The sequence below is a fragment of the Globicephala melas genome, chromosome 4 (assembly GCF_963455315.2).
Source record: "Globicephala melas chromosome 4, mGloMel1.2, whole genome shotgun sequence".
NCBI classification, from domain to species: Eukaryota; Metazoa; Chordata; class Mammalia; order Artiodactyla; family Delphinidae; genus Globicephala; species Globicephala melas.
In genome coordinates this window covers 1,746,196-1,771,927 of record NC_083317.1, presented here as the reverse complement: position 1 = coordinate 1,771,927, position 25,732 = coordinate 1,746,196, and the positions used below count along the sequence as shown (strand labels likewise).

Genomic DNA, 25,732 nt, shown 5'->3' with positions numbered 1-25,732 from the left:
CCCCACCCCGGCTCTGACGCGATTCTGGCGCGACTCTGGCGCGATTCTGAGGCGACAAGGTTGGAGACTGCGGCCAGACGCGGGACGCCGGTCGGGTCCCGAATCCCAACCCCCGGCCCCCAGCCCCCTCCCCGATCCCCGAACCATGGACACCAACCCCGGGCCCCAGTCCCCGCCCCGAGTCCCAAATCCCGAACCCCATCCCCTGGCCACAGCCCCCGCCCCCGCCCCGAACCCCAATCCCGGGCCCCAGTCCCCGCCCCGAGTCCCAAATCCCGAACCCCATCCCCTGGCCACAGCCCCTGGCCATAGCCCCCGCCCAGAACCCCAACCCCGGGCCCCAGTCCCCGCCCCGAGTCCCGTGCATTAGAAGTGATGGTCTCGTAACTGCCCTGAATTAGAAAGATTTGAAGTGTTGAGAGGAGAACTCCAGGACAGTCCCAGGGCTGCGTTGATCCTCTCCCTCTCAGCATTTAAGGAAAGGCGGCAGGTGCCAAAGGTACGGGCCAGCCCTAACAGAGACCTCGCCAGTACTTACACATTTTAGAAATCAAAGGTTACTTGGGCTGCAAAGTACATTAAGACAGGTACCGGGGATCTCAGACCCGTTAGAATTGACAAGACCAAGCTCAGCCTCCTCTGGGACCTCTTTCCCATTAGGCCCTGGTCCAGTCTTTGGCCTGCCCAGCCCAATCTCAGCAAAGATCCTGCTAGGTGACCCCCACCCTTGATCTCTGATCGCCCTCATTATCTGTTTAAGCGCCTCATCCCTCCCTCACAAGTGGTAGCTAATCTTCTTGGCCTGTAGTTTGCAAGATCCCCTGCCCTTGAAGTCTCTTAGTAACTTTCCATCCACTGGCCCCTCACCGCTCCTTGGCTGTAAATCCCCCTTTTCCTTGTTGAACTTGGAGTTGAGCACAATCTCTCTCCTCTAATTGCAATATTCTTGAATAAAGTCTTCCTTACTCTTTTAACAAGTGTCAGAATGATTTTTTCTTTCACAGGGGTCAGAGGTTGCTTTCCCAGGGTGTCACAGCCACATCCGAAGCCCAGGGCCCTGGAGAGTGGTGAAGGACCTGCATGTACGAGGGACCCCTGGCAGGACCAGGGGTTGCAATTCAGTGGGGGAGAGTGGAATTTTGCTATAGGATCTCCCATCCCATCCAAGCCCACCATTTTTATTGTAAAGACAATACAGAGAATTCCAAAAACAGAAAAGCATCTCCACCGTAGTTTAACAGCTGCTGCGTTTTCTGTATTTCATCCTGTGTGCTGTATTTTGCTGGGACACACCGTGTTGTGAGGGGTCTACCAGTCAGTTCTTGCCCTGAGCCCCCTCATCCATGCCTGGGTCCTACCGTATGGTGGATGGGCCCGGAAACAATCTTGAGTGAGTGGAACCGGGTGCGAGGGGCGTGGGGCCGAGGGCACAGCTAGCTGGAGCACAGGTGGCCCAGACCCCCAGGCGACCTCCACCGTTGTCCCAGTGCCTGTGGCTCCACAGGGGCTCCTCTGATCAGCTGGTGAGGGATGGCCGGCTCAGTGTGGGGCTGGAAACTGCAGGGAGCTGCAGGATGTCACCCTCGGGTGGCCCTGAAAGACTGGTGAAGGCTGATGCCCGCAACAGGCAGAGTTTCGAGCAGGGTGTCAGCCTGGGCTTTGGTTTGATCCCACTTGCAGGCTGGTAAGTCAGCCTGTTACTCCTTCGCGGGTGCCGGCAGGAGACGGCGGCTCCTGAGTCGGAGACAAAGGACGGTTTATTCCTCGTGGCGCTGGCACGTTTGCGTCAGCGACCCGACCCGAGCTCCACGGGAGCGACGTGAGGGGCTCAGTGGTTGCTCACTGCCCACGCTGTGGGTCCATGCGGCAGGTGCCAGGAGGGGTCAGGGAGCTCTGGATCCACTGCTTTTCCAGCCACAGTGAGCAAGCCTCATCCTGGTCCAGGGGCAACATCCCTCACGTCTCGCGGTTACCAGCTGTAGGAACAACCCAAGGAACCGGCCGTGCAGCCTTAGCAGCGAGACCTGTAGGTGAGCAGCGAGACCTGTAGGTGAGCACGAGGTCCAGGGAGTGCAGGCCCACCACGTGGAGCGCCTGTTCCTCCACTCTGGGGTGGGAAGGGCACTGACTTTGGGTCACGCGTGGACTCACAGGTGGGCAGGAATGGCCTGACCCTCTGGGTGGTGGTGGGACTGAAAGGAGAGAGACGGGAGAATCGGGGACCGGGAGGTCTGGCGGAGACACTGGGGGTGGGCCGCGGTGCAGAGATCCTCATACCCAGCAGTGAGGCCACCGGGCACCGCCCACGGACGAGGCGCTGGACGGCCAGAGAGGGCAATGCCTCGGCCAGATGATGGCCATCAGCCTCTGTCCTCAGCCAGCCCGGTGCTGGCTGGTGAGTCAGACGGGGCAAGGCCATGGTGGCCCAGACGGAGGCCACACACGGTACCATCCCTCGGAGAGACGGGACGGTGACGCACTCGGGCAGGATGGACACGTTCTGGGGCTGGCCTCGGCTTTCCCACCCGCAGGGCCTCAGGCAGAAAGCACCGTGGTCTGAAGGCTCGCTGTGGTTTGATCCACCAGCACGGGGTCCCACAACATCTCGTCAGATCAGGGGACCCACATCAGGGGCACGAAAACCCTGCGTGATCTGGCGCCTGGCCCCTCCCCTCATCTCGTGCCCCACTCCCCTGGCGCACTCCACGGCCACTATGGCCTTCCTGGTGGTCCTCAAACACACGACTTAAGTTCACCTCGGGGCCTTTGCACCTACTCTTCCCTGGGTCCAAATGGCTTTCATCGGATTGTTCTGGTTCGATCCATCACACTTCCTTAGAAAGTGGATCACTTCCTCAATGCACCCTGCTGAGAAAGGCCGTCCCAGCTTGCCTGACACTGACCCTGGGACCTCCAGCTCCTGCCGCGCTGAACTCTCAATGTTTTCCACGCCCTGGGGTGGTTTATGTCATTCTTCCCCTGGACTGCGGGTCTGGGCTCCTCTTTTCCCTAGAGCCCCAGCCCCTAGACAGGGTCTGCCCACGGTGAGGCTGGCTGACCAACGTGCATGCAGGGTGTGCAGGGGCCTTCGGATGCCAGCTCTGGCAGGTCCCTGAGTCACCGCTCCCTCCCCACCCACTGGGGGTGAGAAGGTTTCCTTCCACACTGGGTTTGAGGACTGCCAACGGACGTGGGGGTTAGCGTGCTGCTTGGCAAGGGACGGGAGCTGCAGGGTGGGGGGACCGGCCGAGCGATCAAGCCTCTCTGCCCTCATCCACCGACGGTGATGCCGGCCGCTGCAGAGAGCAGTCCGGACGGACAGACTCGGCTGCAGACCACAGAATGGACTTGTGGAAGAGAAGTGAGGCCTGTGTTTATTCATTTTATTCTGTGTCCTGACTGTCCGGGGCATTTCCATCTCCGTTCTCATCCTTGTCGCTGCAGAATGAATGGGCCACCTGGTAGAGCTTTCTGGGCGGGCACACAGCCACGAGGGTGTCCACGGTCTCTACCCTCCTGGGCAGCACCACCATGCCCACTTACTTCCATGGGCAGTCCCTTTGGATTAGACGTTTCTGGAATGCAGTTCATCCTTTGACCTCAGAAATGAAGTGATGGAGGTTGTCCCCCAGCATGAAGCCCACTCCTCTTGGTCCGCTCTCTAGACGAGGGTCAGCACCCCCCAGCCAACAGGCCAGATCCAGCCAGTGCCTGTTCTTGTAAATAAAGTTTTATTGGCACACAGCCAGACCCATCCGCTTATGTTTTGCCATCGGCTGCTCTCTCGCTGCGAGGGCAGAGTTGAGTAGTTCCAACCGAGACCATCGCCTGCAAAACCTGAACCATTAACCACCCGGCCCCGAACGGAAAAAGTCTGCGGCAGCTGCCCTAGGCTCTGGCCGTGTTGGCTCCCAGCCCCCAGCCCCTCCCCTCCTTCCTCTGCCCTTCTCCAAGGAGCCTGCAGCCTGGCCTCTCTTTGCTCCTGGGTATTATTCATGAGCAGGGCTCGCCACGCTAATCGCTTAGATCACTATCTTTTCAGTGATTGTGGTTTTTCTCTCGCTGCCAGACCAGGGGGCTTTATATCTCGGGCATGGCGTCCGCGCGGTAACGAAGTCTCCTGCGCTGCGTTTCCTTTTTCTGAGCTGGAAACAACCCTCGGTCAAGGTCAGTACTTGCTGCTCTCGCACTGTGCGGTCCCTGCTTCTTACTTTTATGGAAACGACATTTCATAATCGCTCTTGCAGCAGTGAGAAACGTGGGGAGACATGCTGGTCTCTGGGAGGGAAAGAGCCCCACAGGGAACGATGTGGGCACACACGCTTCGTCAGAAGCCTGATTCATGAGATACTTCACCTTAAGCGATGTTCCCACAGAGGCCCTGGGGTACCTGGAAACGAGAGCCAGCCCGTCTGCACCTGTCCATCGGATGATCCTGCAGTTACTTCTGTCTCATGAAATATGAACTTCCCCTCAGTGTGCTTTTAGTCATGATGGCTCTTGGGCCAGAGGGCATCAAGGGAGGAGCCCTGGGTGAGAGTATGGGCACAGCTGCTGACGAGCAGCTGCAGACGCGGGTGGGTCTCCTCTTCCTTTGCCTGTTAACTAGGGTCTGAGATGCCTGTCCGGGGTTGTGGCCGTCCTCGTAGCAGAATACGTCCCGTGGCGGCCACTCACTGAGCGCTTGCTACTTGCGGGCTCTGAGGATGCAGCAGTGATGTCTGGAAGGCTGTGCCCCCTGTAGCGTGCAGTCCTGCAGGCCAGAGCCGTCGGGTAACACCCACTGTTGCTGTTCTTTAACTCCGTGGTGCCAACCACCTTGGAGGAGTGGCTCCAGCTGCCTTTAAAGTGTCTGGAAAAAACGATCAAGTGCCGTACAAGGGGCTCTGCTGGGTTCCGACACGTTCCCCAAGCTGCTTAGGAACCTCCTGATGACCGGAGAGTGAGACAGGGGCCAGCCTTTGGCTGGTGGACCCGTGGCACTGCCGGCTGGCTGCTTTGTGGAGAGGCAGGGGCGGGTGGGGGTGAAGGGCCTTCCAGAGGAGGGTGCTCGGGGCAGGAGTCTGCACACTAGGTCAGCACGCCCAGGGGAGGAAATGAGGGTCAGCAGGCAGACCCTGGGCCCTGGGATCAGAGAGGCACAGGACCCTGTTCACTTCCCTGGACCCTGAGCAAGGGCCCGGGAGTGGCCGTGGGGCCTTGTGAGGTGGCAGCTGGGAGGGAGAGGGCAGAGGGCCTCTGTTGGCTAGGAGACTTGTGGCCGGGGAGTTTGGACCTTTAGGGAAAGTTGGGATCAGTCTTTCAGAATCCAGTCCCCTCTGCCCTCCAGCCAGGAGGACTGAGCGGGGCAGGGCAGCCAGGGTGGAAATCAGGCACCTGAGGGCCCAGGGGCCAGCACGTGGCAGGGTGGATACTGTGCGGTTGCATCTTTCCGGCTCCCTCGGTTCCTGCCTTCCCGGGAACGGTCTCCTGGCTTTGGGGCCCCCAGGAAGACAGGTGACGGCAGGGATAGGCCGGCAGGGGAAGTGGCTCACCCGGTGCGGTGCCGGGGCCCCCTGGGTCTCCAGCTCTGGCTGACACAATCCCCACCCAGCCCTGCGCGCCCCGCCTCCCAGTGCTCTTTGGACTTGGCCAGAATCGCTGCCTCCGGGTTTACACGTGCCGCCAGCCTCTCGGGAGGAGGTCTGGGGAGGCTGACCTCCCAGCTCGGGCGTCTGGGAGACCCCGCTCCTGCGGCTCTTCTCTCCTCTTCGGCTCTGGCCTCGGGCGCGGGACGGGGCGGGCTGCGCTCTCCGGAGCCGTGACGCAGAGCGCGCTGCGGGGGCCCCGCGGGGCCAGGGCTGCAGTCCTGCGCAGCGGCGCGCGAGTGACGCGGGGGCGCGGCCCTCCCCGAGCAGGTAGGCGCGCCGGCCGGGGTGGAGGACACCGGGGTGCGGCGAAGGCGCCGGTCGCGGGGAGGATGCGCAGGGGTCCAGGGGCGCCGTTCGGGCCGGCACAAGCGGAGCACAGGCTGGGGTGCGTGCGCCGCGGGGTGCGGGGACCCAGGCACCCGCCTGGGTGCAGGCGCGGCGGCGGGAGCTGGGGCGCGGCTGGGGTTCGGGGACGACTGCAGGCTCTGGGGTCTGAGTGAGCCGGGGCGCAGAGGGCTGGGCGCGGGCCCGGGCCCGGGCTGGGGAGCTGGTGCGGGGCTGCGGCGGGCGTGTGGGGACGGAGGCAGGGACCCAGGCAGCGCGGGTGCGGGCGTCCGCTGGGCTGCGGCGCGGGACGCAGGCGCTGCGACAGGGCTGGGCGCGGTCTGTCCGGGGGGAGAACAGGGACTTGGCCATCTCAGGCTCTTGCTCCGACACCCGCGCCCCCCGCCCCCGCCCGAGACCTCCCGGCCCAGTTCTGCGGCTGGTACTTCCTTTGCCCCTCACCCCGCGTGTGGCCATTTACAGCCTGGAAAGTGCTTTCACAGCCAGCATTTCAAAGGATGCTGGAGCCGAGCCGCTGGGAGCAGCTGCAGGGTTTAGAGAAGTGCAGAGGGGGGTGCACATAGGGCCGCAGCCAGTGTGCCCAGGCCCGCTTGCGGTTCTGTTTCCTGGTGAGTCTTCCGGGCTGGGGAGGGTGGAGTGCCAGCAGGAGCCCTGTCTCGGTCCCCGTGGTCTGGACCCGCGGTCTTGGGTGGGACATTCACCCCCTCAGTCCCCTCCACGGTAACAGCTTCACCTTCTTGTCAGTGTCCTGTGCTAGGTGACGTTTGCGGTGTGCGTGCTGTGTGGCCGTATATTCAGGCCCATGCAGTCAGATACTCTCTCTCTCTTCTTGGAAGTCATTTACTTTCAGCGTTTTCTCAACAACGCCTGTGCTAATTGCTTATGAAGAATTTTAGCTATAACACAGGGTGGCCAGATTTGCTTTTAGGTGATATGTGAAGAAAGCAACTGATGATAAGATTCTGGGGAGAAGAACCCCAGAGAAGGTTGGACGGGGGGCTCTGTAAGGTCACTGTCAGCCCTGGGTTTCCGGACTCTTCCAGGGCCTAGGCTGGTGGACGGGAAGCTGGGCATGGCGGGGCTGGGTTGGGGGGAGGGACAGGGGGAGGAGGGAGGAGAGGGTCAGGCCAGCATCCCCCCTGCAGCTGGGCATGGGGATGGTTACACACGGCCGGCTCTGTCCCGTGAAGTCTGATGGGGTGGTGGGTGGGAGGAGTGGCGTTTGACACGTTTCCCAGGGGCCTGTTGGCAGCTGGGGTTGGAGAAAATCCGCACAAGCCCCTGCGGGTGAGCTGAGATGGGCAGCTGTCATCTGAGCACACGCACTTGAGTTTCCTAAGACCAAGTCCTTTACGGCTCATCCTTTAGCTCCTTGTCCTGTACAGGACCGAGCCTTGGAGGGGGGCGGGAGCCGCCTCTAGTCCAGGACCGAGCCTTGCGGGGGGGGGCGGGAGCCGCCTCTAGTCCAGGACCGAGCCTTGGAGGGGGGCGGGAGCCGCCTCTAGTCCAGGACCGAGCCTTGCGGGGGGGGGGCGGGAGCCGCCTCTAGTCCAGGACCGAGCCTTGGAGGGGGGCGGGAGCCGCCTCTAGTCCAGGACCGAGCCTTGGAGGGGGGCGGGAGCCGCCTCTAGTCCAGGACCGAGCCTTGGAGGGGGGCGGGAGCCGCCTCTAGTCCAGGACCGAGCCTTGGAGGGGGGCGGGAGCCGCCTCTAGTCCAGGACCGAGCCTTGGGGGGGGGGGCGGGAGCCGCCTCTAGTCCAGGTCCCCTTACAGACTAGCGGCCCGGCTGTACGCTTTTCAGAGCCTCGTTCTCCTCTTTGGTCACCTGGAACATTTCCTGCTCATCTGCTTCCCTGAGAAGCTGGTTGTGAGGCCAGGTGAGCTGCCATATAGGACTGCAGATGGCCCTGTAAGGGCCACACAGGTATAAGGCCCCCTCCGCCATGAGTGCTGTGCCAGGAAGCCCTGGAGGGGCTGCAGAGCCAGCACTGCTGACTGCCGTGTCTCAGTCCATCCAGGCCACTATAACAAAATTCCACGTTCGGTGGTTTATGGACAGCAGGCATTTATTCCTCACAGCTCTGCAGGCTGGAAGTGCAAGATCAAGGTGCCTGCAGGGTTGGTGAGGGCCCCCTTTGGGTTGCAGGGAGATCTTGGGGGTTTCTTTTATAAGTACCCTGATCCCATCCACGAGGGCTCCACCCTCCTGACCTAACTACCACTCAGATGCCCCATCTCCAAATGCCATCGCATTTCGGGGGCCGGTTTCAACGCAGGAATTTTAGGGGAACACAGTCAGACCATAGCATTCTGACCCCCAAAATTCATGTCCTTCCCACATGCAAAATACATTCACTGCATCCCAACAGCCCCCAAATCTTAACTCATTCCGGCGTCCACTCCAAAGTCTGAGTCCAAAGTCTCCTCTAAATACTACCTAAGTCAGGTGTGGGGGGACTCGAGGTAGATTCATCCCGAGGCAGAGTCCTCGCTGGCTGTGAACCTGGGAAACCAGACAGTGTTACCCAGTGCAAGTTCGTGTGCCCGACGGACGCACAGTGAGGCCAAAACAAACCGAAACGTCAGAGTCTGGAGCAGAGAAAGGTTTATTGCAGGGCTGAGCAAGGAGATGGGTGGCTTGTGCCTCCCCAAACCCCAAACTCCCCAATGGCCTTCAGCAAAGCATTGTTAAAGGCCAAGTGATGGGGGGAGTCACAGGGTCTGTGATCAGCTCGTGCACAGCTCTCTGATTGGCTGATGATAAGGTAATGGGCGGGGTCACAGGGGCTCGCATGATCAATGCTCAGGCTCCAGTAGGTCTGGGGGCTACATGCTCACAGTCATCAAGTAGTTAGCGTCTTCCACTTGGTGGGGGAGGGGCCGGGTGGTTTCACAGTTGTGAAACAGTGCAGGAGATGTACAGCAGAGGATGTGGGGAAAGGGCCTGCCGCGGAAGACGCCGTAGGGTCCTGCCTGCCTGCAGCAAGCTGTGTGCCCCCAGGACACAGGGGACGCGCAGGCGTAGGGAGGACGTTCCCGTTCCCAAAGGGAGAGGTTGAAAAACAAGGCAGGGTGGCAAGTCCTGAGCAGGTCCAAAGCCTTGAGGCCCACTGGGGGGTGGTCCTGCCCCTCTGCTGTGCTGGGCACCGTCCGCTGTGCACGCTCCTGGCCCGGAATCACTGGCCGGGGGCTCCACCGGTCTGGGGCTGCCCTGCCCCACACACTGCCCTCGAGGCAGCCCTCTGCCGGGGTGCGTGCCTTGGGCTCTGGGCACCTCCATCCTTCAAATCCGGGGGCAGGTAGCCACGCCAACCCTGGGCCCCCAGGGCTGTGCACGCTTCCCATCGGCAGAGACAGCATCTTGCAGGCGCTGCCACAGCAGACTGGCCGGGGCCACACTCCTGCTGAGGAGTCCAGGACGGGAGGGGTGCAGGGCAGCTGGGCCCCCCTTTGAGATCATTCTGCCCCTCACGCCCTCCCACTCTGGGCCTGTGCTGGGAGGGCAGCCCCGTGAGCTCCAAAATGCCTTGGGGTCAATCTTCCATTGTCGTGGACGTGGGTCCCGGCTTCTGATGAGATGGCTGACCAGTCTCCCCAGCTGGAGGAAGACAAACAGGCCACCTACATCCTTAGAGACCTGGCCACACCCTCCATCTTCCTTCCTGGACAAGCTTTCTCATTCCTTTCCTTGTCTGTAGGCTGAGAATCTCCCAACTCTCTGAACTCCGAATCCTTTTTGATTAGAAGTCCATCTTTAGGTCATTTCTCTCGCCTCACAATTTGCTATAAGCATTCAAGAGAAGCCTTAGGGCTTCCCTGGGTTGCAGTGGTTGAGAGTCCGCCTGCCGACGCAGGGGACGCGGGTTGGTGCCCCGGTCCGGGAAGATCCCACATGCCGCGGAGCGGCTGGGCCCGTGAGCCATGGCCGCTGAGCCTGCGCGTCCGGAGCCTGTGTTCCGCAACGGGAGAGGCCACAACAGTGAGAGGCCCGCGTACCGGAAAAAAAAAAAAAAAAAAAAGAGAGAAGCCTTAGCTGTACTTTCAACACTTTGCCTCAATGCTTCCTCAGCCAGATTTTCAGTTTCATCACTTACGAGTTCTGTCTTCCACAAAACACCAGGAGAGAAGCAGTTCGGCCAAGCTCTTTGCCTCTTTATAACACGATCCCCCTCCTCCAGTTTCCAATAACATGGTCCTCGTTTCCATCTGAGACCTTGTCAGAATGGCCTTTACCAACCACCTTTCTACCAGCGCCTGCTCGCGAGCACTCAGGCTTCTCTAAGGAGGCTGAAGCCCTCTCTCCAGCTCTGCTCTCCTCTGAGCTGCCCTCCCCAGACTTGTCAGCGGTGGAGGCTTTTCCTGGCGCCCCTCCGAACTCTTCCGTTCTGCGCATGGCTCGGTTCCAGAGCTGCTTTTCCATTTGCAGGTGTTTGTACCAGCAGCCCCTACTCCTGGTACCAACGTTCTGTGTTATCCCGGTGCTTTCATGTGAGGGTTTGACTCCTTCTTCTGAGAAGGTGTGGGTGCCTCTGGGAGTGACCCTGGCCCAGGAGCAAGGGGGACGGGAGCCGCCCGGAGGAGGGAATGAGACTGCAGAGGTGAGGGTGGCCTGAGCCCTGCGCACCAGGGACTGGGTGGCTGAACCCCAAGTGCCCAGTGTTGAGCTGAGCGGCCCCGAAGAGGGTGGGCCAGATGAAGTCTGGATGGGTGCCTCACTCCCTGCAAATCCCCGCCCCTCCCCAGGGCACAGGGACCGCATGCTGTTGCTGGACGAAGGGTGTTAGGGAGGGGAAACTGCCTCCGCTGCCCCTCTAGGGTTCTTGTGGCTGGACTAACAGTAAAATTTGCACAAGACAGATTAGCAGGAGAGAAAGAAACTAATTTTAATTCAGAGAAACGGCACCTAAGAAGTGGCCAAAGCAGGCAGCTTTTATACTTTTTAGTATAAATGTGTAAAGAATTGACAGGACAAAGAAACTCAGGTTTTGGGTGCCCAACAAGTGAAGGATCTGAGCAGAGTTTGGGCGTTAGTCAATGAGAGAAGTCATGAGATTGGTTTATACAGTCTTCTCGGCCCCGAATTCCCCATCTTTGATGATAAGGGTGTCCTTCGACCTCCAGGTGCAGGGGTGCACCTTTCACATGACAGACTTATTTCCTGCCCTCAGGGAGACAGAAAGGAGGGTCAGAGTGTCTCTCTTGCATTGGTCGTTTCTTCAGAAACTCGAATTCAAAATAATCAATATACCTTTGAGGCATATTTGGGGCCACCTACACTGGACCTCAACAATGGGCAGAGAAAGGCCTGTCCATCAGTGACCGTGATGTGTGGGGGAAGGTGATGTGGCCAGAAAGGGCTTCAGGGCAGGAGACGGAGGGAGACCTTGTGACCTGCTCTCTGCCCCAGATGGCCCCCGTTCACACCCTTGGAGCAGCTGGGTGGGGGGTGCCTCCCTGGATGACACCCTGGGGTGATAGGGGGTGACATGATGGGATATCATCATGGGCATCATGGCTCCAGGGAAGACCTGTGGGGTTCACACACATTTGCTTTTCCTGTTTGTAAACTGAGGAAAATGGTCGGGCTGCTTACGGAGGTCTCGGTGATGGAGACCAGGTCAGAGCTGGAGCAAAGGGTTTGAGGAAATGAGATCTGTTCTATTTGGAGGACCTGTGTGATGGAGTGCAGAGCCGTGCCCCTCCCTGAAACCAGCTCTGTGGGCAGTGGGGGCTTTTTTCCTTTTTGGAAAACAAAAGAAGTGGATCCTGGGACTTCCCTGGTGGTGCAGTGGTTAAGACTCTGCACTCCCAATGCAGGGGACCCAGGTTCGATCCCTGGTCAGGGAACTAGAGCCCACATGCCTGCTGAAACTAACGAGCCAGAGAGCCACAACGAAGACCTTGCACAGTCAAAAAAAAAAAAGTGACCCATGTCTGGAAGCAGGAGGATGGGACCCCAGCGTGAGCACCACGTGTGATGACTGGGGGGTTTCCCCCCGGCTCTGGGGGCTCCTGGGCACCACCGGGCACACAAGGAGTGGTGGCGGGGGGATGGCGCTCTTCCTCTGGCCCTTCCCAGTGACCTGAGGTTATGAGTGGGGGGCTGGGCCCCAGGGATGCACATGTGCCTCCAGCCTGCCCAGGGCCCAATGGGGCTAGAGCTTGGGCAGCCGGGAAAACGTACAGACCGGCGAGCAGATGGGGCCCTGCATGAGGACACATCTGACTCGTTTCCCCCGATCCACTGCAGCAGCCCCCACGGGCCGCTTCTGACCTCGGGTGGCCGTGGGGTGTGGCAGCTTGAAGTGGGATCTCAGTTCCTTGACTGGGAATTGAACCTGGGCCAAGGTGGTGAGTGTGCCGAATCCTAACTGCCAGACCACCAGGGACTAGTGGCTAGTGTCAGCACCCTGGTTCCTGTCTGCTTTAAAGAAAGGAATCAGCAGACAGAAAGCAGTGAGGCAAGGAAAGAGTTCATGAAGAACAGAATACCTGCAGATAGACACACGGCTGGGCTCAGAGAGTCACGTGCAATGGGGTGGCTTAGATCACTTATATGGGGGCCGTTTTCTAGGTCTTTGTTTTCCTCTGGCCAATCATCTTGCTTTGTTCCCATATCTGGTCTGACTCGGGGCCCTTCCCTGTGTGCGCGCGCATCTTCTAGCCAAGATGGCTTCCGGTGCGAGGGTCTCTGGGAGGTTGACAGGACATATTAGGGGCTAATGCCCTCTCCCTTTCTGACCCCTGAGGAACTTTTCTGTGCATGTGCAGTTGGGGAGGTCTCCTTGATCTCAAGAACGAAAACCATGGTCGTCTTATCTTTTTACTGCATCAGCGCTTAGCTCCCCTCTGCTTCTGCTGTTAAGTTTTCCTTGAAATGTCTAATGGCTCGGACTGATAAGCTTCACCTGCTCAGCCTGGGTCCCCTCTACCGCCTACCTCACCTCCAGGCCCCTCAGCCTTGCAGGCTAGAGAAGAGCCCATTCTGAGGGAGCAGGACAGAGCCTGCTCTGCGGAGCCAAGGTGGGGCTGTCAGGATGGAGCCGGCCATGCTGAGGCGTCGAGATGGAGCCGGCTCCAGGCAGGAGGACGGCTTCGGGGTGCAGCCCAGGAGGGTGGCTGACCTGGGCATGGTCCCCAACCTCCGGCAAAGCAGCAGCAGTCTCTGCAGGAGCAGGAGGTCGCAGTACCCCTTCGGCAACTGTGAAAAGGTAGGTCTGGGGGTCACCGGGTCTGCCAGGGCCCTGGTGGGGTACAGTGAACACCCAGGGAGGGCAGAGACCCGGCTGAGCTGGGGGCTCCAGCCCAGAAAGGCCCTTTAGCGGAGGGGACTTGGAGAGAGCGCTGGGTGGCTGGGTCTGTGCCCGGGGACTGTTCCTGTCCTTGGTCTGCATGGGAAAGTGCTGGGTAGGCACTAGGGTCCCGGGCCGCCCTCACAGAAAGCCCTCCACCCACATCACTGTGCAGTGACTGCATGTCCTCTCCCAACAGGGAAGGTCCCGGGCTGGCTTCATGGAAAGCCCCGGCAGGCCTGTGTTGGAGACACTTGAATGTCACAGCCCCTGGTCGGGTGGGAGGAGGGTGTCTCACGTCTCAGCCCGCAGTCCCACGACACGTAGGCAGGTATCCTGACACTCATTGGCCGCCTTTGCACCACATCACGCTGTTCCTGAGGAAGGTCCCAACCTGGAAGCACAGTGCTTCCCAGTTTATAGGCAACATTGACCTATAAACTGTAAAGAGCTGTGGACATTCCCTGGGGCCCAGGAGGAAGCGATTCCTCAGGCTCACTCTTCCCTCCCCGATCTGCGCCTGAGGGCCTCCAGCAGGTGATGGGGAGAACTCGGTCTCCCATCTCTGCAGAAAGACCCCTGAAGTGTGCCAGGGCGCACAGGCAGGTCTGAGTGAGGTGTGGGATGGGGTCTTTGGAAGAGTGTTGATTTGACTGTCTCAGGATCTCAAAGTGCCCTTTTTACCCTCAGCAAGGAAACCTGAGTTCATGGATTCCTGAGAATATCAAGAAGAAAGAATGCATGTACTTTGTGGAAAGCTCCAGACTGTCCGATGCTGGGTGAGTGGCTTGTTCTGTGTTTACGGCCCCTTCCCTGTTGCCACGTGGAATGGCTGAGCAGAGCAGAGCCGACCGAGGGGCCTCAGTGGGGGACAGTCCCTGTGTCTGTACCGGCCTGGGATGCTCGGAGTGTTTCCAACCCCACAAACAGGGTTGATTCGTGTTTGCATTTCCCCTCCGGACACACCCTCGTCTGCGCTGTGCCACAAATGGGCCTCGCTCTTTCTTACTTCCACTCCTTTGTCACCTGGTGGCGCTGCCTCTGCCACGGAGCCCTCCCTGACCACACCCTGGGATGTAACCTCTCTCCCCCACTACACTCCGTGTTTCCCTTTTATGCCAGTTGCCGACGGCACTGCAATCGTGTGGCTTTGTGGTCCTCTCTGAGCTCTGACCGTGTCTGAGTTACTGTATTACTTCCCTGCTGGACAGATGGCCAGCATCCAGCTCAGACTGTGAACAGTACAGGGAGGAAGGGTGTCCTCTGCGGGGATGATAGAAGAGGACGATGATCTGGAACCAGACGCGCATGATCACCGACGGTGATGCTGTACCTGGGGTCCTGGGACGTGCCCAGGGTGTGATCACAAAAAGTGCCCCGTTTGGGAGTTCACGCTCCAGCTTGGCTCCGTTTCAGACGAGAGCCCTCCTTTCTCCCCGAGGGGTGGTAGGGGAGGACCCTTGCGTCAGAGGAAGTGGCCACCGTGCTCCAGATGACGGCCTCAAGGCTGGCAACCTCTAAAGTACTCGGTGGTAATCAGAGTTCAAGTTCACACCGATATCCCGACAGTATGCAGAGAGCGCTTTGCACTGAGGTCTCCAGTTTTAGTTTTTAAAAATAGGTTTCGGGCTTCCCTGGTGACGCAGTGGTTGAGAGTCTGCCTGCCGATGCAGGGGACACGGGTTCGTGCCCCGGTCCAGGAAGATACCACATGCCGCGGAGCGGCTGGGCCCGTGAGCCATGGCCGCTGAGCCTGCGCGTCCAGAGCCTGTGCTCCGCAACGGGAGAGGCCACAGCAGTGAGAGGCCCGCGTACCGCAAAAAAAAAAAAAAGAGAGAGAGAGAGAGGAGGGAAAGGGTCTGTTCTAGGCTAACTGTTAGAACCTATGAGAAAGTTTTGGGTAGCCTTGGGCCAAGCTGGAGCGTGAACTCCCACATGGGGCACTTTTTGTGATCACACCCTGGGCACATCCCAGGACCCCAGGAACAGCGTCACCGTCGGTCATAAATCATCATAAAAGTGGTCCTCGTCCTGACCCTCCTTCCCGCCTCGGACCCAGCTCTCTCCTCCGTAAATGGAGGAGCTGACACGAGGTGCTCAGAGAGAGCCCGGTGAGTCTGCGAGTGACTTGAGTCCCTAGGGGTCGTAGAGGAAGGTGTACGGGGCGTGCTGGGAGTTCCTTATGGCTGGCCCTGTGCTCCCAGCCCTGGGGGCCCCGGCCTAAGCAGTGGGACCAGGGGTAGCCAGGGACGTGCCTTGTGGGTGGAGAAAGGGCACCCAAGTGAGCCCAGGAGACTGAGGTACAGGGTGGGCCATGGCCGTCTTAACCCGTCCTTGGTTCTCTGCACGGTTAGTTAACCTACACGAATTTTATAAATTATTTCCCATCTAGGACCTCATTTGGCCCTCACGAGTTTTGCGAGCTCGAGGTCAGACAGTGTATTATTTTCCCCATTTAACGATGGAGAAGTTGAGAGTCAGAAGCCCCTACGGACAAGCCCTCCGGAAGCAGCAGGGAAACTTGTTTTCTCTCTCTGAGTCCAGTTGTGTTTCCCCCACGTCATCGGCTCAGCTTTCACCTGCTTTGGGACTTCTTTGCTTTGGTCTCATCTATATCTAGTCTTCCAGGTCGCTTGTTACTAGCAATAGCAGGACGCTAAAAGAAACGTATAGATTTCCGATTAAACAAGCTGTAAAGAACACGGTTGCTGTCTTCTCTCCCTCCTGCAACCCCAAAGAATAGCCGTAAAGGAATAAGACGATTTCAACCCACGAAGACAAGGCAAGAGAGGAGGTGACAGTTGAAAAGGGGTAGCCGGGCGTTCTCTTTGGGGGAACCACGTGTATCGTGCTAGCCCTGTGTCCAGAAGTTTCTGCTTGGAGCCTGCACTGTGTGCTTTTTAAACCTTTTTATTTTGAAATAACTATATATTTATAGGAAGTTGCAAAGATACTACAGGTAGATCCCATGGTTCCACCAGTGGTTACACGGTCACCTCCTCTTCCCCACCATCTGTAACCCCTGGCAACCACTCATCTGCTCTCATCCCTATAACTGCTTCCTTTCCAGAATGTCATATAAATGGAGCCATGCACAGTGTGATCTGTTGAGATTGGCTTTCTTCACTCAGCAGGGTGCCTTTGACATCCATTCGGGTGGTGTGTGTTGATAGTTGCCTCCTGTCTGCTGCTGAGGAGCAAAGTGGCCGCCATCACAATATTTATAGTGAGGTTTTTGTGGACGGCAAATGTTGGGTCTTATTATTTTTTTTACCTGCTCTGCCAGTCTCTGTTTTTTTTTGATCAGTGTATTTAGAATGTTACATTTAATGTGACTGTTGATATATTAGGACTTAAGTCTGCCACTGTATTTTCTTGTTTACATTTCTCTCTGTTTTTCTTTTCCTGCCTTGCTGTGAGTTACTTGGATCATTCTTAGAGTTCCATTTTGATTTATCTATGCTGTTTTTGACCGTATCTCTTTGCGTAGCTGTTTTTTTTTTTTAGTGGTTGTTCCAGGTATTACGTTATATATCCACAACTCATCGCGTGTTACTGACATCTACTTACCTACTGATGTATCCAAAACTCATCAGAGTCTCCTGGTGTTGACATTTACCACGTTGAATCAAGTGTAGAAACAGTCCCACCTTTTACAACACTTTGCCCTTCCCCGTTTATAATATAATTATTTACAAAATTTCGTCCGCATGCACTGAGAGTTATGTTTGATCATGGCGCAATTTTTCTTCAACAATCACACATACTTCAGAAAATTCAAGAGGAGGAAAATGTGCTATATTCACCCGTACTTTTATTCTTCCCATTGCTCTTTCTTCCTTTTTAATATTCCAAAATTCCTTCTTATAACGTTTTGTTTCTGTTTAGAGACCCTTCTCTGGCCAGCCTTTTTGGGGTAGTTCCCTGGTTTCCTCTCATCTGAGAATGTCCTGACGCCCCTTTCGTAGGTGAAGGATAGTTGTGCTGGGTGTAGAATTCTGGGTTGGTAGTTTTTGTCTTTTGAAAAATGTCGTGTCACTTCTTTCTGGCACTTGTTTCTGGCTCTGATTCAAAGTCGGTTGTTGGAATTATTTTCCCCTAATAGGTAAGGTGTCATTTCCGACTTTCAAGATTTTTGTCTTTAGTTTTTAGAAGTTTGACGATTGTGTGTCTCCACCGGCTCTCGGCTGGGGTGCCTCGTTCGCCCTGCTGGGCCGCCAGTCCTGACCCCTCTGGGCCTCCTCTGACGCTCGCAGTGGGGCGGGGGCAGGCGCTGGTCACCCCTGGTGACCGAGTGGCTTTGCAGGAAGGTGGTGTGTGAGTGCGGCTACATGCGTGAACAGCACTTGGAGGAGGCCACCAGGCCCCACGCCTTCCAGGGCAAGGAGTGGGACCCGAAAAAGCACGTCCAGGAGATGCCAACAGACGCCTTTGGTGACATCGTCTTCACGGGCTTGGGCCAGAAGGTGGGAAAGGTTGGTTTCCATGGTGACTCTGTTGCTCTTACTGTGGACCAGAGCCCACTGTGGGTGACCGAGGTGGCTGGGACTCCCTGGGGTAGGAGTGGGAGGCTGGCGGAAACCTGGGGCGGAGCCCACCTGCCCAGCACTGAGGGCGGAGTGGGTGGGGCTCGCATGGCGAATGGGAGACACGCGGTGCCCTCAGGGAGCAGGCAGGGCCACTGCTGGTGCTCTGCAGGGTGTGGGCAGGGTGGCCCGGATGGCTTTTGTCACTGCCAGGAGGGAGTGGGGGGGGGAGGGAGGGCAGTGGGGAGGACCTCGAGGATGGGGTGAGACCCAGGAGCAGAGGCGAGAGTCCTGCCAGTGGGGGGCGGGGTCCCAGGCCTGCCCGGGAGCACGAGGGCAGGGAGGGCGGCAGCAGCCGGAGGCCCAGGCCCCGCTGAGCTCCCAGCTGCTGCAGACTCAGAGGGATCGCTGGACCAGCAGTACCTCCAAGCAGAGTCTTGGACGCCCCCCCAGACCTGCTGAATCGGAGGCCCGGCCACCCTGGTCTCAAGCAGCCTTCCGGAGGATTCCGTGGCAGCTCTTGGGCCGCACTGTCCTGGAGGGTCTGGTGTGGCCACTTATTTCTGTGCTGGGGTTCTGGGACCTTGAGCTTCTTGTTAGCCGGGTGTGACCTTTTCCCTCGACGACTCTGAGTCGCGGACGCTGCCCACTTGGCCCAAGAGGCTGAAAAAGGAGGGTCGGGCTGGGGTGGGCACTGGCCCCAAGCCCTGCCCCTCGTGAGCCAGTGTCGGGGCAATGCCAGGCCCCCCCAGGCGCAGCTGGCTTAATCTGAGAGGGGCGTCCTCTGTGGAGCACTGGTGGGAGCGGGGAGGGGGGAGGTGGTCTTCTGCAGCATGGGGGCGGGGCAGGTGGGCAGCAGCCGGTCAGACCCTGTGGAGGTGATGGCGGGCGTGGCCTTCCAGGGAGACTGGACTCGGGCATGGGGCTCAGGCCGGGAGTGCTCCCAAAACAGGGGCCAGGGGCTGGTCTCCTCTGGGCAGCCTCCCCCTTCCCTCAATCAGTGTCCGCTCGGGTGTGGCCACTTTTACTCGCGGGGTCTGGACCCGGGTGTGAGCGTCCACCCGCCCAGCTGGGGCTCCAGACACTGCTGGTGCAGGACGGCTGGGCTCCGGGGCGGGGTGGCCGCTCCCTGACCCTCTGGGGTCTTCTGACCTCCCCGCAGTACGTCCGCCTGTCCCAGGACACGCCCTCCAGCCTGATCTACCACCTCATGACCCAGCACTGGGGCCTGGACGTCCCCAACCTTCTTATCTCCGTGACGGGCGGGGCCAAGGACTTCAACATGAAGCCCAGGCTGAAGAGCGTCTTCCGAAGAGGCCTGGTCAAGGTGGCCCAGACCACAGGTAGCACCAGACCACAGGAGGGGCTCAGGCCTGGGAGTGATGGGCGGGAGGGAGCGTCCCTGGGAGGCCAGGCCCGGGCCGGGGGCGGGTGTCCGGTCAGACTCACCCCCCCCCCGTCCGCCGCTGTGCTTGGCTTGCGCGTGGCGGCCGACGCAGCTCTCCACTAGTGATGCTTTGAAGTAGACACATTCAGAGACACTTCTGAGATGCCGTGCTCCCGAGAGCAGGACAGAGGGATGCAGCAGGGAGGTGGGGAGAGAGGGCAAGGCCTGCAGTCAGCGACGGGGGTCCTGTCCTGTCCCCGCCCCCGCCTGAGCAACGCGGGGAACCGCGGCTCCCAGCTGCCGCAGGAGGACGTGATCGTGGCGGGGCTTCCCTGAGGCCCTGGTTGGGGTAGAGGGTCTGCAGATGTGGGGCAGTGAGCACCGGAGACGCCCAGGGCGTAGGCGTCGGACGTGTGCGTGGCAGGGCCCTCTGCTCCTTCCCAGGGGCCTGGATCATCACCGGGGGGTCCCACACGGGCGTCATGAAGCAGGTGGGAGAGGCGGTGCGCGTCTTCAGCCTGAGCAGCAGCTACAGCGAAGGGGAGGTGGTCACCATCGGGATCGCCACATGGGGCACCTTGCACAAGCGGGAGAGCCTTATCCACCCCGCGGTGAGCTGGGGGCTGCTCCCGGGGCGGGCGGGGGCGGGGCGCAGCAGCGTGTAGGACCCTAGCGGGTGCTCTGCGGACAGGCCACCACCTGGGCAGCAGGGTGAACGCAGTGTGGAGGGGAGTGGCTGGACAGGGACACAGGAGGCCCAGGCTCAAGCCCCCACGCCATGGAGCCTGGTGACCCCAGGCGAGTAGCTACCTTGGTTGGATTCTGGTATCCTCCCTTGAGATCACGGGATGGGTCCACACAAGAGTCTCTGGAGCCGCCACTGGTCAGGGGCTCCTCCTGACGCCTCCCTGATGAGACATGGACTTTGCAGAAGGCGGAAGCTTGGCCGGGAGCACGCAGCCAGTGAGCATCCCAGGGCCTGGCCTTCTAGCCCCAGAATCGACAACACTCTGGTTCCCCCACTGAGGACAGAGCCTTCCTGCGTCCGTTCACCTGGGTGCAGCCCTGAGAAGCGATCGCTTAAATGTGGGGCTGTGAGTGGAAGAGATCATCCGATTCATTCAGTGAGATTTTGGAGGACGGTAGATGTGACATAATGAGCACATGTCCACCTACTTCATGGAGTCAGGAAAGTTTGGGGGAAACACTGGCCCCAAAGACAAGTCTCCTTGACTTGCTGAGGAGACGTGATTATAGCAGCCCCGTGAGGGGTGGTTTATGAATGAGCCCTTGCCCTTCCCGGCCGGCGGCGGCATGCCTTCACTTCCTGGGGAGGGCGTCCTCTGGCAGGTGATTCCTTGTGTCCGTCACAGACGCTTGTCATCGGGCCAGTCTGCCCCTCGGCCCTTGTCCTTTTGTGTCAGCGTCAGAGATGTGCTTAGTGGACGGGACCGGTTCTGTCTTGAAAGCTTGTCATACGGAGTGGAAATCTGAGGCCACGGGAGACTGGCTGACTTCCAAGATCACTCTGCACTTGTCTCCCCATTTCGAGTTCAGAAGACTTCCTGCGATACCACCTGCCATCCTCTGTGGACGCCAGGGGCCGTGTGCGCGGGTCCGGCAGCCACCCCTCCTGGATCTGGGTCCTGGGGCTGCTGGGACAAAGGACCACAGAGCTGGTGGCTTAAAGCAACAGAAATGTACTCTCTGACCTTTCTGGACACCAGAACTCCAAGACCAGTACCACCCGGCCAAAATCGGGATGTCGGCAGGGCCAGGCTCCCCCAGAGACGGTGGGGGAGGAGCTATTCCCTGCCTCTTCCAGCTGCTGGTTTGTGGCCGCATCACTCCAGTCTCTGCCTCTTGGTCACATGGCCCCCTCCTTCTCCTCTGCACCCTCTTCTGAGGACACCTGTCATGGCATTCAGGACCCACCTGGATGATCCAGGTTAATCTTCCCAGGCTCAGACCCTTAGCCTCATCACATCCGCAAAGACCCTTTCTCCAAATGAGGGAACGTTCACAGGTTCCAGGCATTAGAGCCTGACATCTTGGGGGGGGTCACTTATCCAGCCTGATGGAGCTCCTGTTCTTGGTGGGGAAGATGTAGAGCTTTCCGTCTGTCCGTGCCCACCTCTCCATCCCCAGGGCGGCTTCCCAGCTGAGTACATCATGGATGAGGACGGCCAAGGGCACTTGACCTGTCTGGACAGCAACCATTCCCACTTCATCCTTGTGGACGACGGGACCCACGGCCGCTACGGCGTCGAGATTCCCCTGAGGACGAAGCTAGAGAAGTTCATATCGGAGCAGACCAAGGAAAGGGGAGGTGAGCGAGGCACGCTTTCCAGGGTGCTCGGAGGGGAGAGGGGAGCAGGCTGGTCCAGGTGTCTGGGGCTCCGCTGGCCGTGACCAGGACATTCGGCAGGTGGGGTGCTGGGGGGGGCGTGGTCAGAACACACACTCGTTCAGGGGTTCATCTCCTTGCGTCCCTTTTAACCAGCAGAAGGAAAGTTCGGGCAGGCACTGAGGTCATAGCATCCTACGGTCACTTTACATCACAAACACGTCTCAGTTCAGAAATCAGAGCGTGCGGTAGTCAAAGCTTGGACCTTGACATCTCTTCCCTTGTGGGTGGGATGGGATGGATTCTGGGGTGTTGGGAGGTCAAATACATAGGATTTGCAGGTTGGTTGGACACCTTTGAGCCGAGGTTTTCAAGCTTCTTTGCACATCAGGGGTCCCCAGGGTATGGGTTCACCCCCAGGGTCTCTGATTCACAGGTCCGGGTAGTGAGGACTTGCATCTCCCAGCCCCCAGGGGACACGGATGCTGCTGGCCTTGGGACCACACCTGGAGAACTTGTTTTGACCAAGAGAAGCTGGGTGGGGAGTGTTGGGGGTGTGTGAGTGTGTGGGGACGGCGAGACCATGTGGGCTCTTGGAAAGAATGTTTGCTTCCCAGGGAAAGAAGTTTCTAGAATCGTCACAAGCCCTCCTGGTTGCCAGGCTGGATGAAAGGCTGAGGGTGGGGCTGGCTAACCAGAGGACGGAGTTGTGACGCCGTGCTCCTGCGCCATGCCTGGTGCCCGCTGGCTTGACATGTCCCCAGCCCTGCCCAGATTCGAGGCGCCACGGAAGGGCTGCAGGGAAAAGCAGGCTGGTTGCAGTGGCCAGCCGGGCAGAGCGGACCAGCTGAGGATGGTCTACAGCCCTCGCCGTCCCTCCACCCCAGAAAGCAGGCTGGTTGCGGTGGCCAGCCGGGCAGAGCGGACCAGCTAGGGGAGCCTTGGGTGCCTTCCCTCCACCCCAGAAAGGGGCTGCAGCGGGCAGGGGTGGGCGCCCACGATCCTAAACTGGGCTCTGTGCTTCGTCCTAGGTGTGGCCATCAAAATCCCCATCGTCTGCGTGGTGCTGGAGGGGGGACCCGGCACACTGCACGTGAGTCCAGCGGGGTGTGCTTTTGGGGGTCAAGTCCTGCTGCAGGTGGGACGACTGCCCCAAGTGCTGTCACCAGCCCCGCAGGGGGGGTCATCAGCAAGAGGGGACAGGGATCCTGTCCACTGGGTGGGGGGATCGGAGCCCTTTGAGTGGCCCTGCCGCAGGACGGGTGCTCTGGCTTTGGCCCTGGGGCTTGACCTGCACAGAAGAAAGAGGGGCTCCAGAGGGGCCTCGGGCAAGGGTGGAGTCCATGCCCCCCTCCCAGGACCCCCGGGCAGCCCATGGGGGGTTTCTGCAGCTCTGCACCCAGACTCCCGGGCGGGGCTCTCAAAGTACAGCCCTCGGCTGCCCCTCAGCCCCGTGGGACCAGCAGCTAGATGTCAAGCAGGATCCTCAGTGGCTGTGACATGCTGCCGTGGACCTTTGTTCAGAACCCACTCTCTGGCGTGGAATGGGCCTCCCTTGTGGAACGCGGGCCAACTTGACCTCTGCTGTAGTAACACACGACATTACAGCCTGCAGATTTGGGGCAAGAGCGTGACGTTCTGTTTATGGGATCATCGAAAGTGTCTGTTTATGTTTAGTAACCGCAGGAGGTCAGCGCAGGATCCTGGGGTCCCTGGGAGGACGGGATGCGTCTGGTCCCCACTCCCACCGTGGCTCTCCTGCAGCATCACCCAGACAGGGCGTCCTTCCTGCTGGGGTAGAACCCCTTCCTCAGGTTGCTCACCCTGGGTCTCCGGGGGTCTCCCTCGATGTCCTGGTTAACGAGGGGGCGGAACTCTGGCAGTGCCCCCTCCTTCTGGAGATGGTGCTTCCGTCCACACATCAAAGGGTGGAAATATACAAACCTTTCGTGACAGTGGTGTTGAGTGACAGGCCTGAAGGAGGTGGCGTATCGGGTGTGTATCCCACGTACATCAGGATTAGCCACTTTCCCCTCCGAGCGGTGGGATGCTACCAAGCAAATGCCTTCTGTAAACTTGCAGTAGCCAGACATCAACTCTGTTTGAGCATCTCTGTATTAGAAGGTGTCCGTGCGGGTGTGGAGTCAGGTCCCGGGCTCACGGTCAGCCCCTGTTGTTGCAGACCATCTACAATGCCATCACCAACGGCACCCCATGCGTGATCGTGGAGGGTTCGGGACGAGTGGCTGACGTCATTGCCCAGGTGGCCAGCCTGCCCATCTCCGAGATCACCATCTCCCTGATTCAGCAGAAGCTGGGCCTGTTCTTCCAGGAGATGTTCGAGACCTTCACCGAAAGCAGGATTGTGGAGTGGACCAAAAAGGTGAGGCACACGGGTGCATCAGTCACCAGGCGTGGACCTGCAGCCGGTAGGTTAGACGCTGTCAGCCTGGTAAGCGGGACCAGGGCACGCCAAAACCAGACACGGAGACCCCAGCGGGCCTGGGGCGGGCACGGGAGTGATCTGCAGAAGGTGGGGGGCTGTGAGCCCGGAAGGCAGTGGGCCCAGGGCAGGTGGGAAGCCCTCAGCTGAGGCAGCAGGCTGTCCTCAAGGGAGGACGTGCTCAGCCTCTAGCCTGCAGAACTCCGGGCCTGGGCCGGTACCGCAGGGCATGAGGACCCTGCTGCCCTGGGAGGGCAGGAGGCTGGCGCTGAGGCCCCGGGGGAGGCAGAGGGGTGGGGAGCCCTGATTCCGGTAGAGGGGCACTGCCAGGGACAGCAGTGGGTGGCAGGGTCCGGCCCAGCCTCCAGGCCTGGTGACCTCAACGCCACTGGGGAGATTAATGGAGACCTTCTGGGGTCGGCAAGGCGGGCAGACGTGCCAGATGGGGGCCCATGCGTGGTTCCGGGAACCATGTGGTGATCTGGGGGCTGCTTCACGTGCACCCTTAGATAGAGGCATCGGAGGCTGGGCCCATCCTGGGACCAGTGTTCTGGGGGACCCCCCCCATCTCCAGGGGGTTTGGAGACTTGAGACCTGGGAGGGAGCTAGTTACGCCCAAAACGGGCATCCTTTCTGCCCTGTGGGCAGGAGGTACTGAGTGGAAGCACAGGGAGTTGGGGACATGACCCTGCGGTGACAAGTGCAGAGAGAGACCGTCGGAAGGGCGGCCTCAGCTTTACGTCACGTGCCGGCCTGTCCTCTCTCTGTCTTTGTTTTGTAATAATTTTAGATTTGTGGAAAAGCAGCACAGGTAGTGGAGGGTTTCTGTCCGCCCTTCACCCAACTCTACTGCTGTCAACATCCGACATAAGCCCGGTGCGTTTATCAGAACCTAGAAGTGAACTCTGGTTCATCCCTGTTGACCAAACTCAGGCAGTTCGGATGTCATGTTCATCTACTAGTGGCCTTTTGCTGTGCCGGAGTCTGAACCATTAGCTTGGTCTCTTCATTGTCTTTTTTCTTTCTTTCTTTCTTTGGTTTTTTTTAAGTGTGGCATTTTCTAACTAGCCCACCGGATTCCAAAGGTTTTCTGGAACATCATCATATGAACTGGATAAAAGTGGGCTGCTCTGGTTGTGGGCTGGGCTGGGGGCTCTGGGGCCTCGCTTTCTGCCCATCCCCTCAGCTCCTGAGCCGTGAGCTTCGTGGGTGCTACCATCCCCAAGAGCTCTGGTTTGGTCCTTTCTCCTGACCCAGGGAGACCATGGCTGTTACGGCCCAGGACCATAATTGCCCTGCATTTCAGTATTTCTGCTTTAAAGTGCATTGGTATTTGCTCTTTCATAGCTACAGTGGGAGATAACACTGGTTACAGATGGGTGTAGACTTTGCTAGCATCCCTTATAGACGGGGTCCTCGGTGGACCGGGGGGAGAAATAGCGCAGGAATGTGCCTACGGAAGTCTCTCCAGGTCCTGAAAAGAAGGAATTTCTCTCTCACATCCTCCGAGGCTGTTTGGCTCAGTTGGGTGATCTGGGGCACTTGGAATGGACCTCAGAATTGGCCATCTCCCCAGTCCAGATTTCAGGGGCCCTGGTGAGCTCTGCAGAGGGACACTAACCCATGGCCCCCAGCCTCCAAGGGGGGTAGGTGTGAAGGAGAGCGCTGGCTGAGCCCTGATCACCCACGAAGCCCTTGGCCGGTGGAGAACCGCCGCACCTGTGGCCCCTGTGGTCCTGCTGTTCGGCCGCACTCTGGGCCC

The 25,732-nt window shown here is 59.1% G+C and overlaps 1 protein-coding gene across 5 annotated transcripts in view; it reads left to right on the top strand.

Annotated features, from left to right (window-relative positions):
- The first annotated feature begins 5,683 nt into the window (after positions 1–5,683).
- Positions 5,684–25,732, top strand: part of TRPM2 (transient receptor potential cation channel subfamily M member 2) — a 50,003-nt gene continuing 29,954 nt past the window's right edge. The window contains exons 1-9 of one of the 5 annotated variants that reach the window (XM_030835576.2): positions 5,684–5,897; positions 12,935–13,186; positions 13,958–14,046; positions 17,574–17,742; positions 18,956–19,136; positions 19,625–19,791; positions 21,329–21,509; positions 22,559–22,620; positions 23,710–23,910. In XM_030835576.2, coding sequence (XP_030691436.1) covers positions 13,013–13,186; positions 13,958–14,046; positions 17,574–17,742; positions 18,956–19,136; positions 19,625–19,791; positions 21,329–21,509; positions 22,559–22,620; positions 23,710–23,910 — 1,224 coding nt within the window. In that variant the 5' untranslated portion in view covers positions 5,684–5,897; positions 12,935–13,012. The other 4 variants (XM_030835575.2, XM_070045409.1, XM_060297701.1 and 1 more) reach the window with 4 other exon arrangements.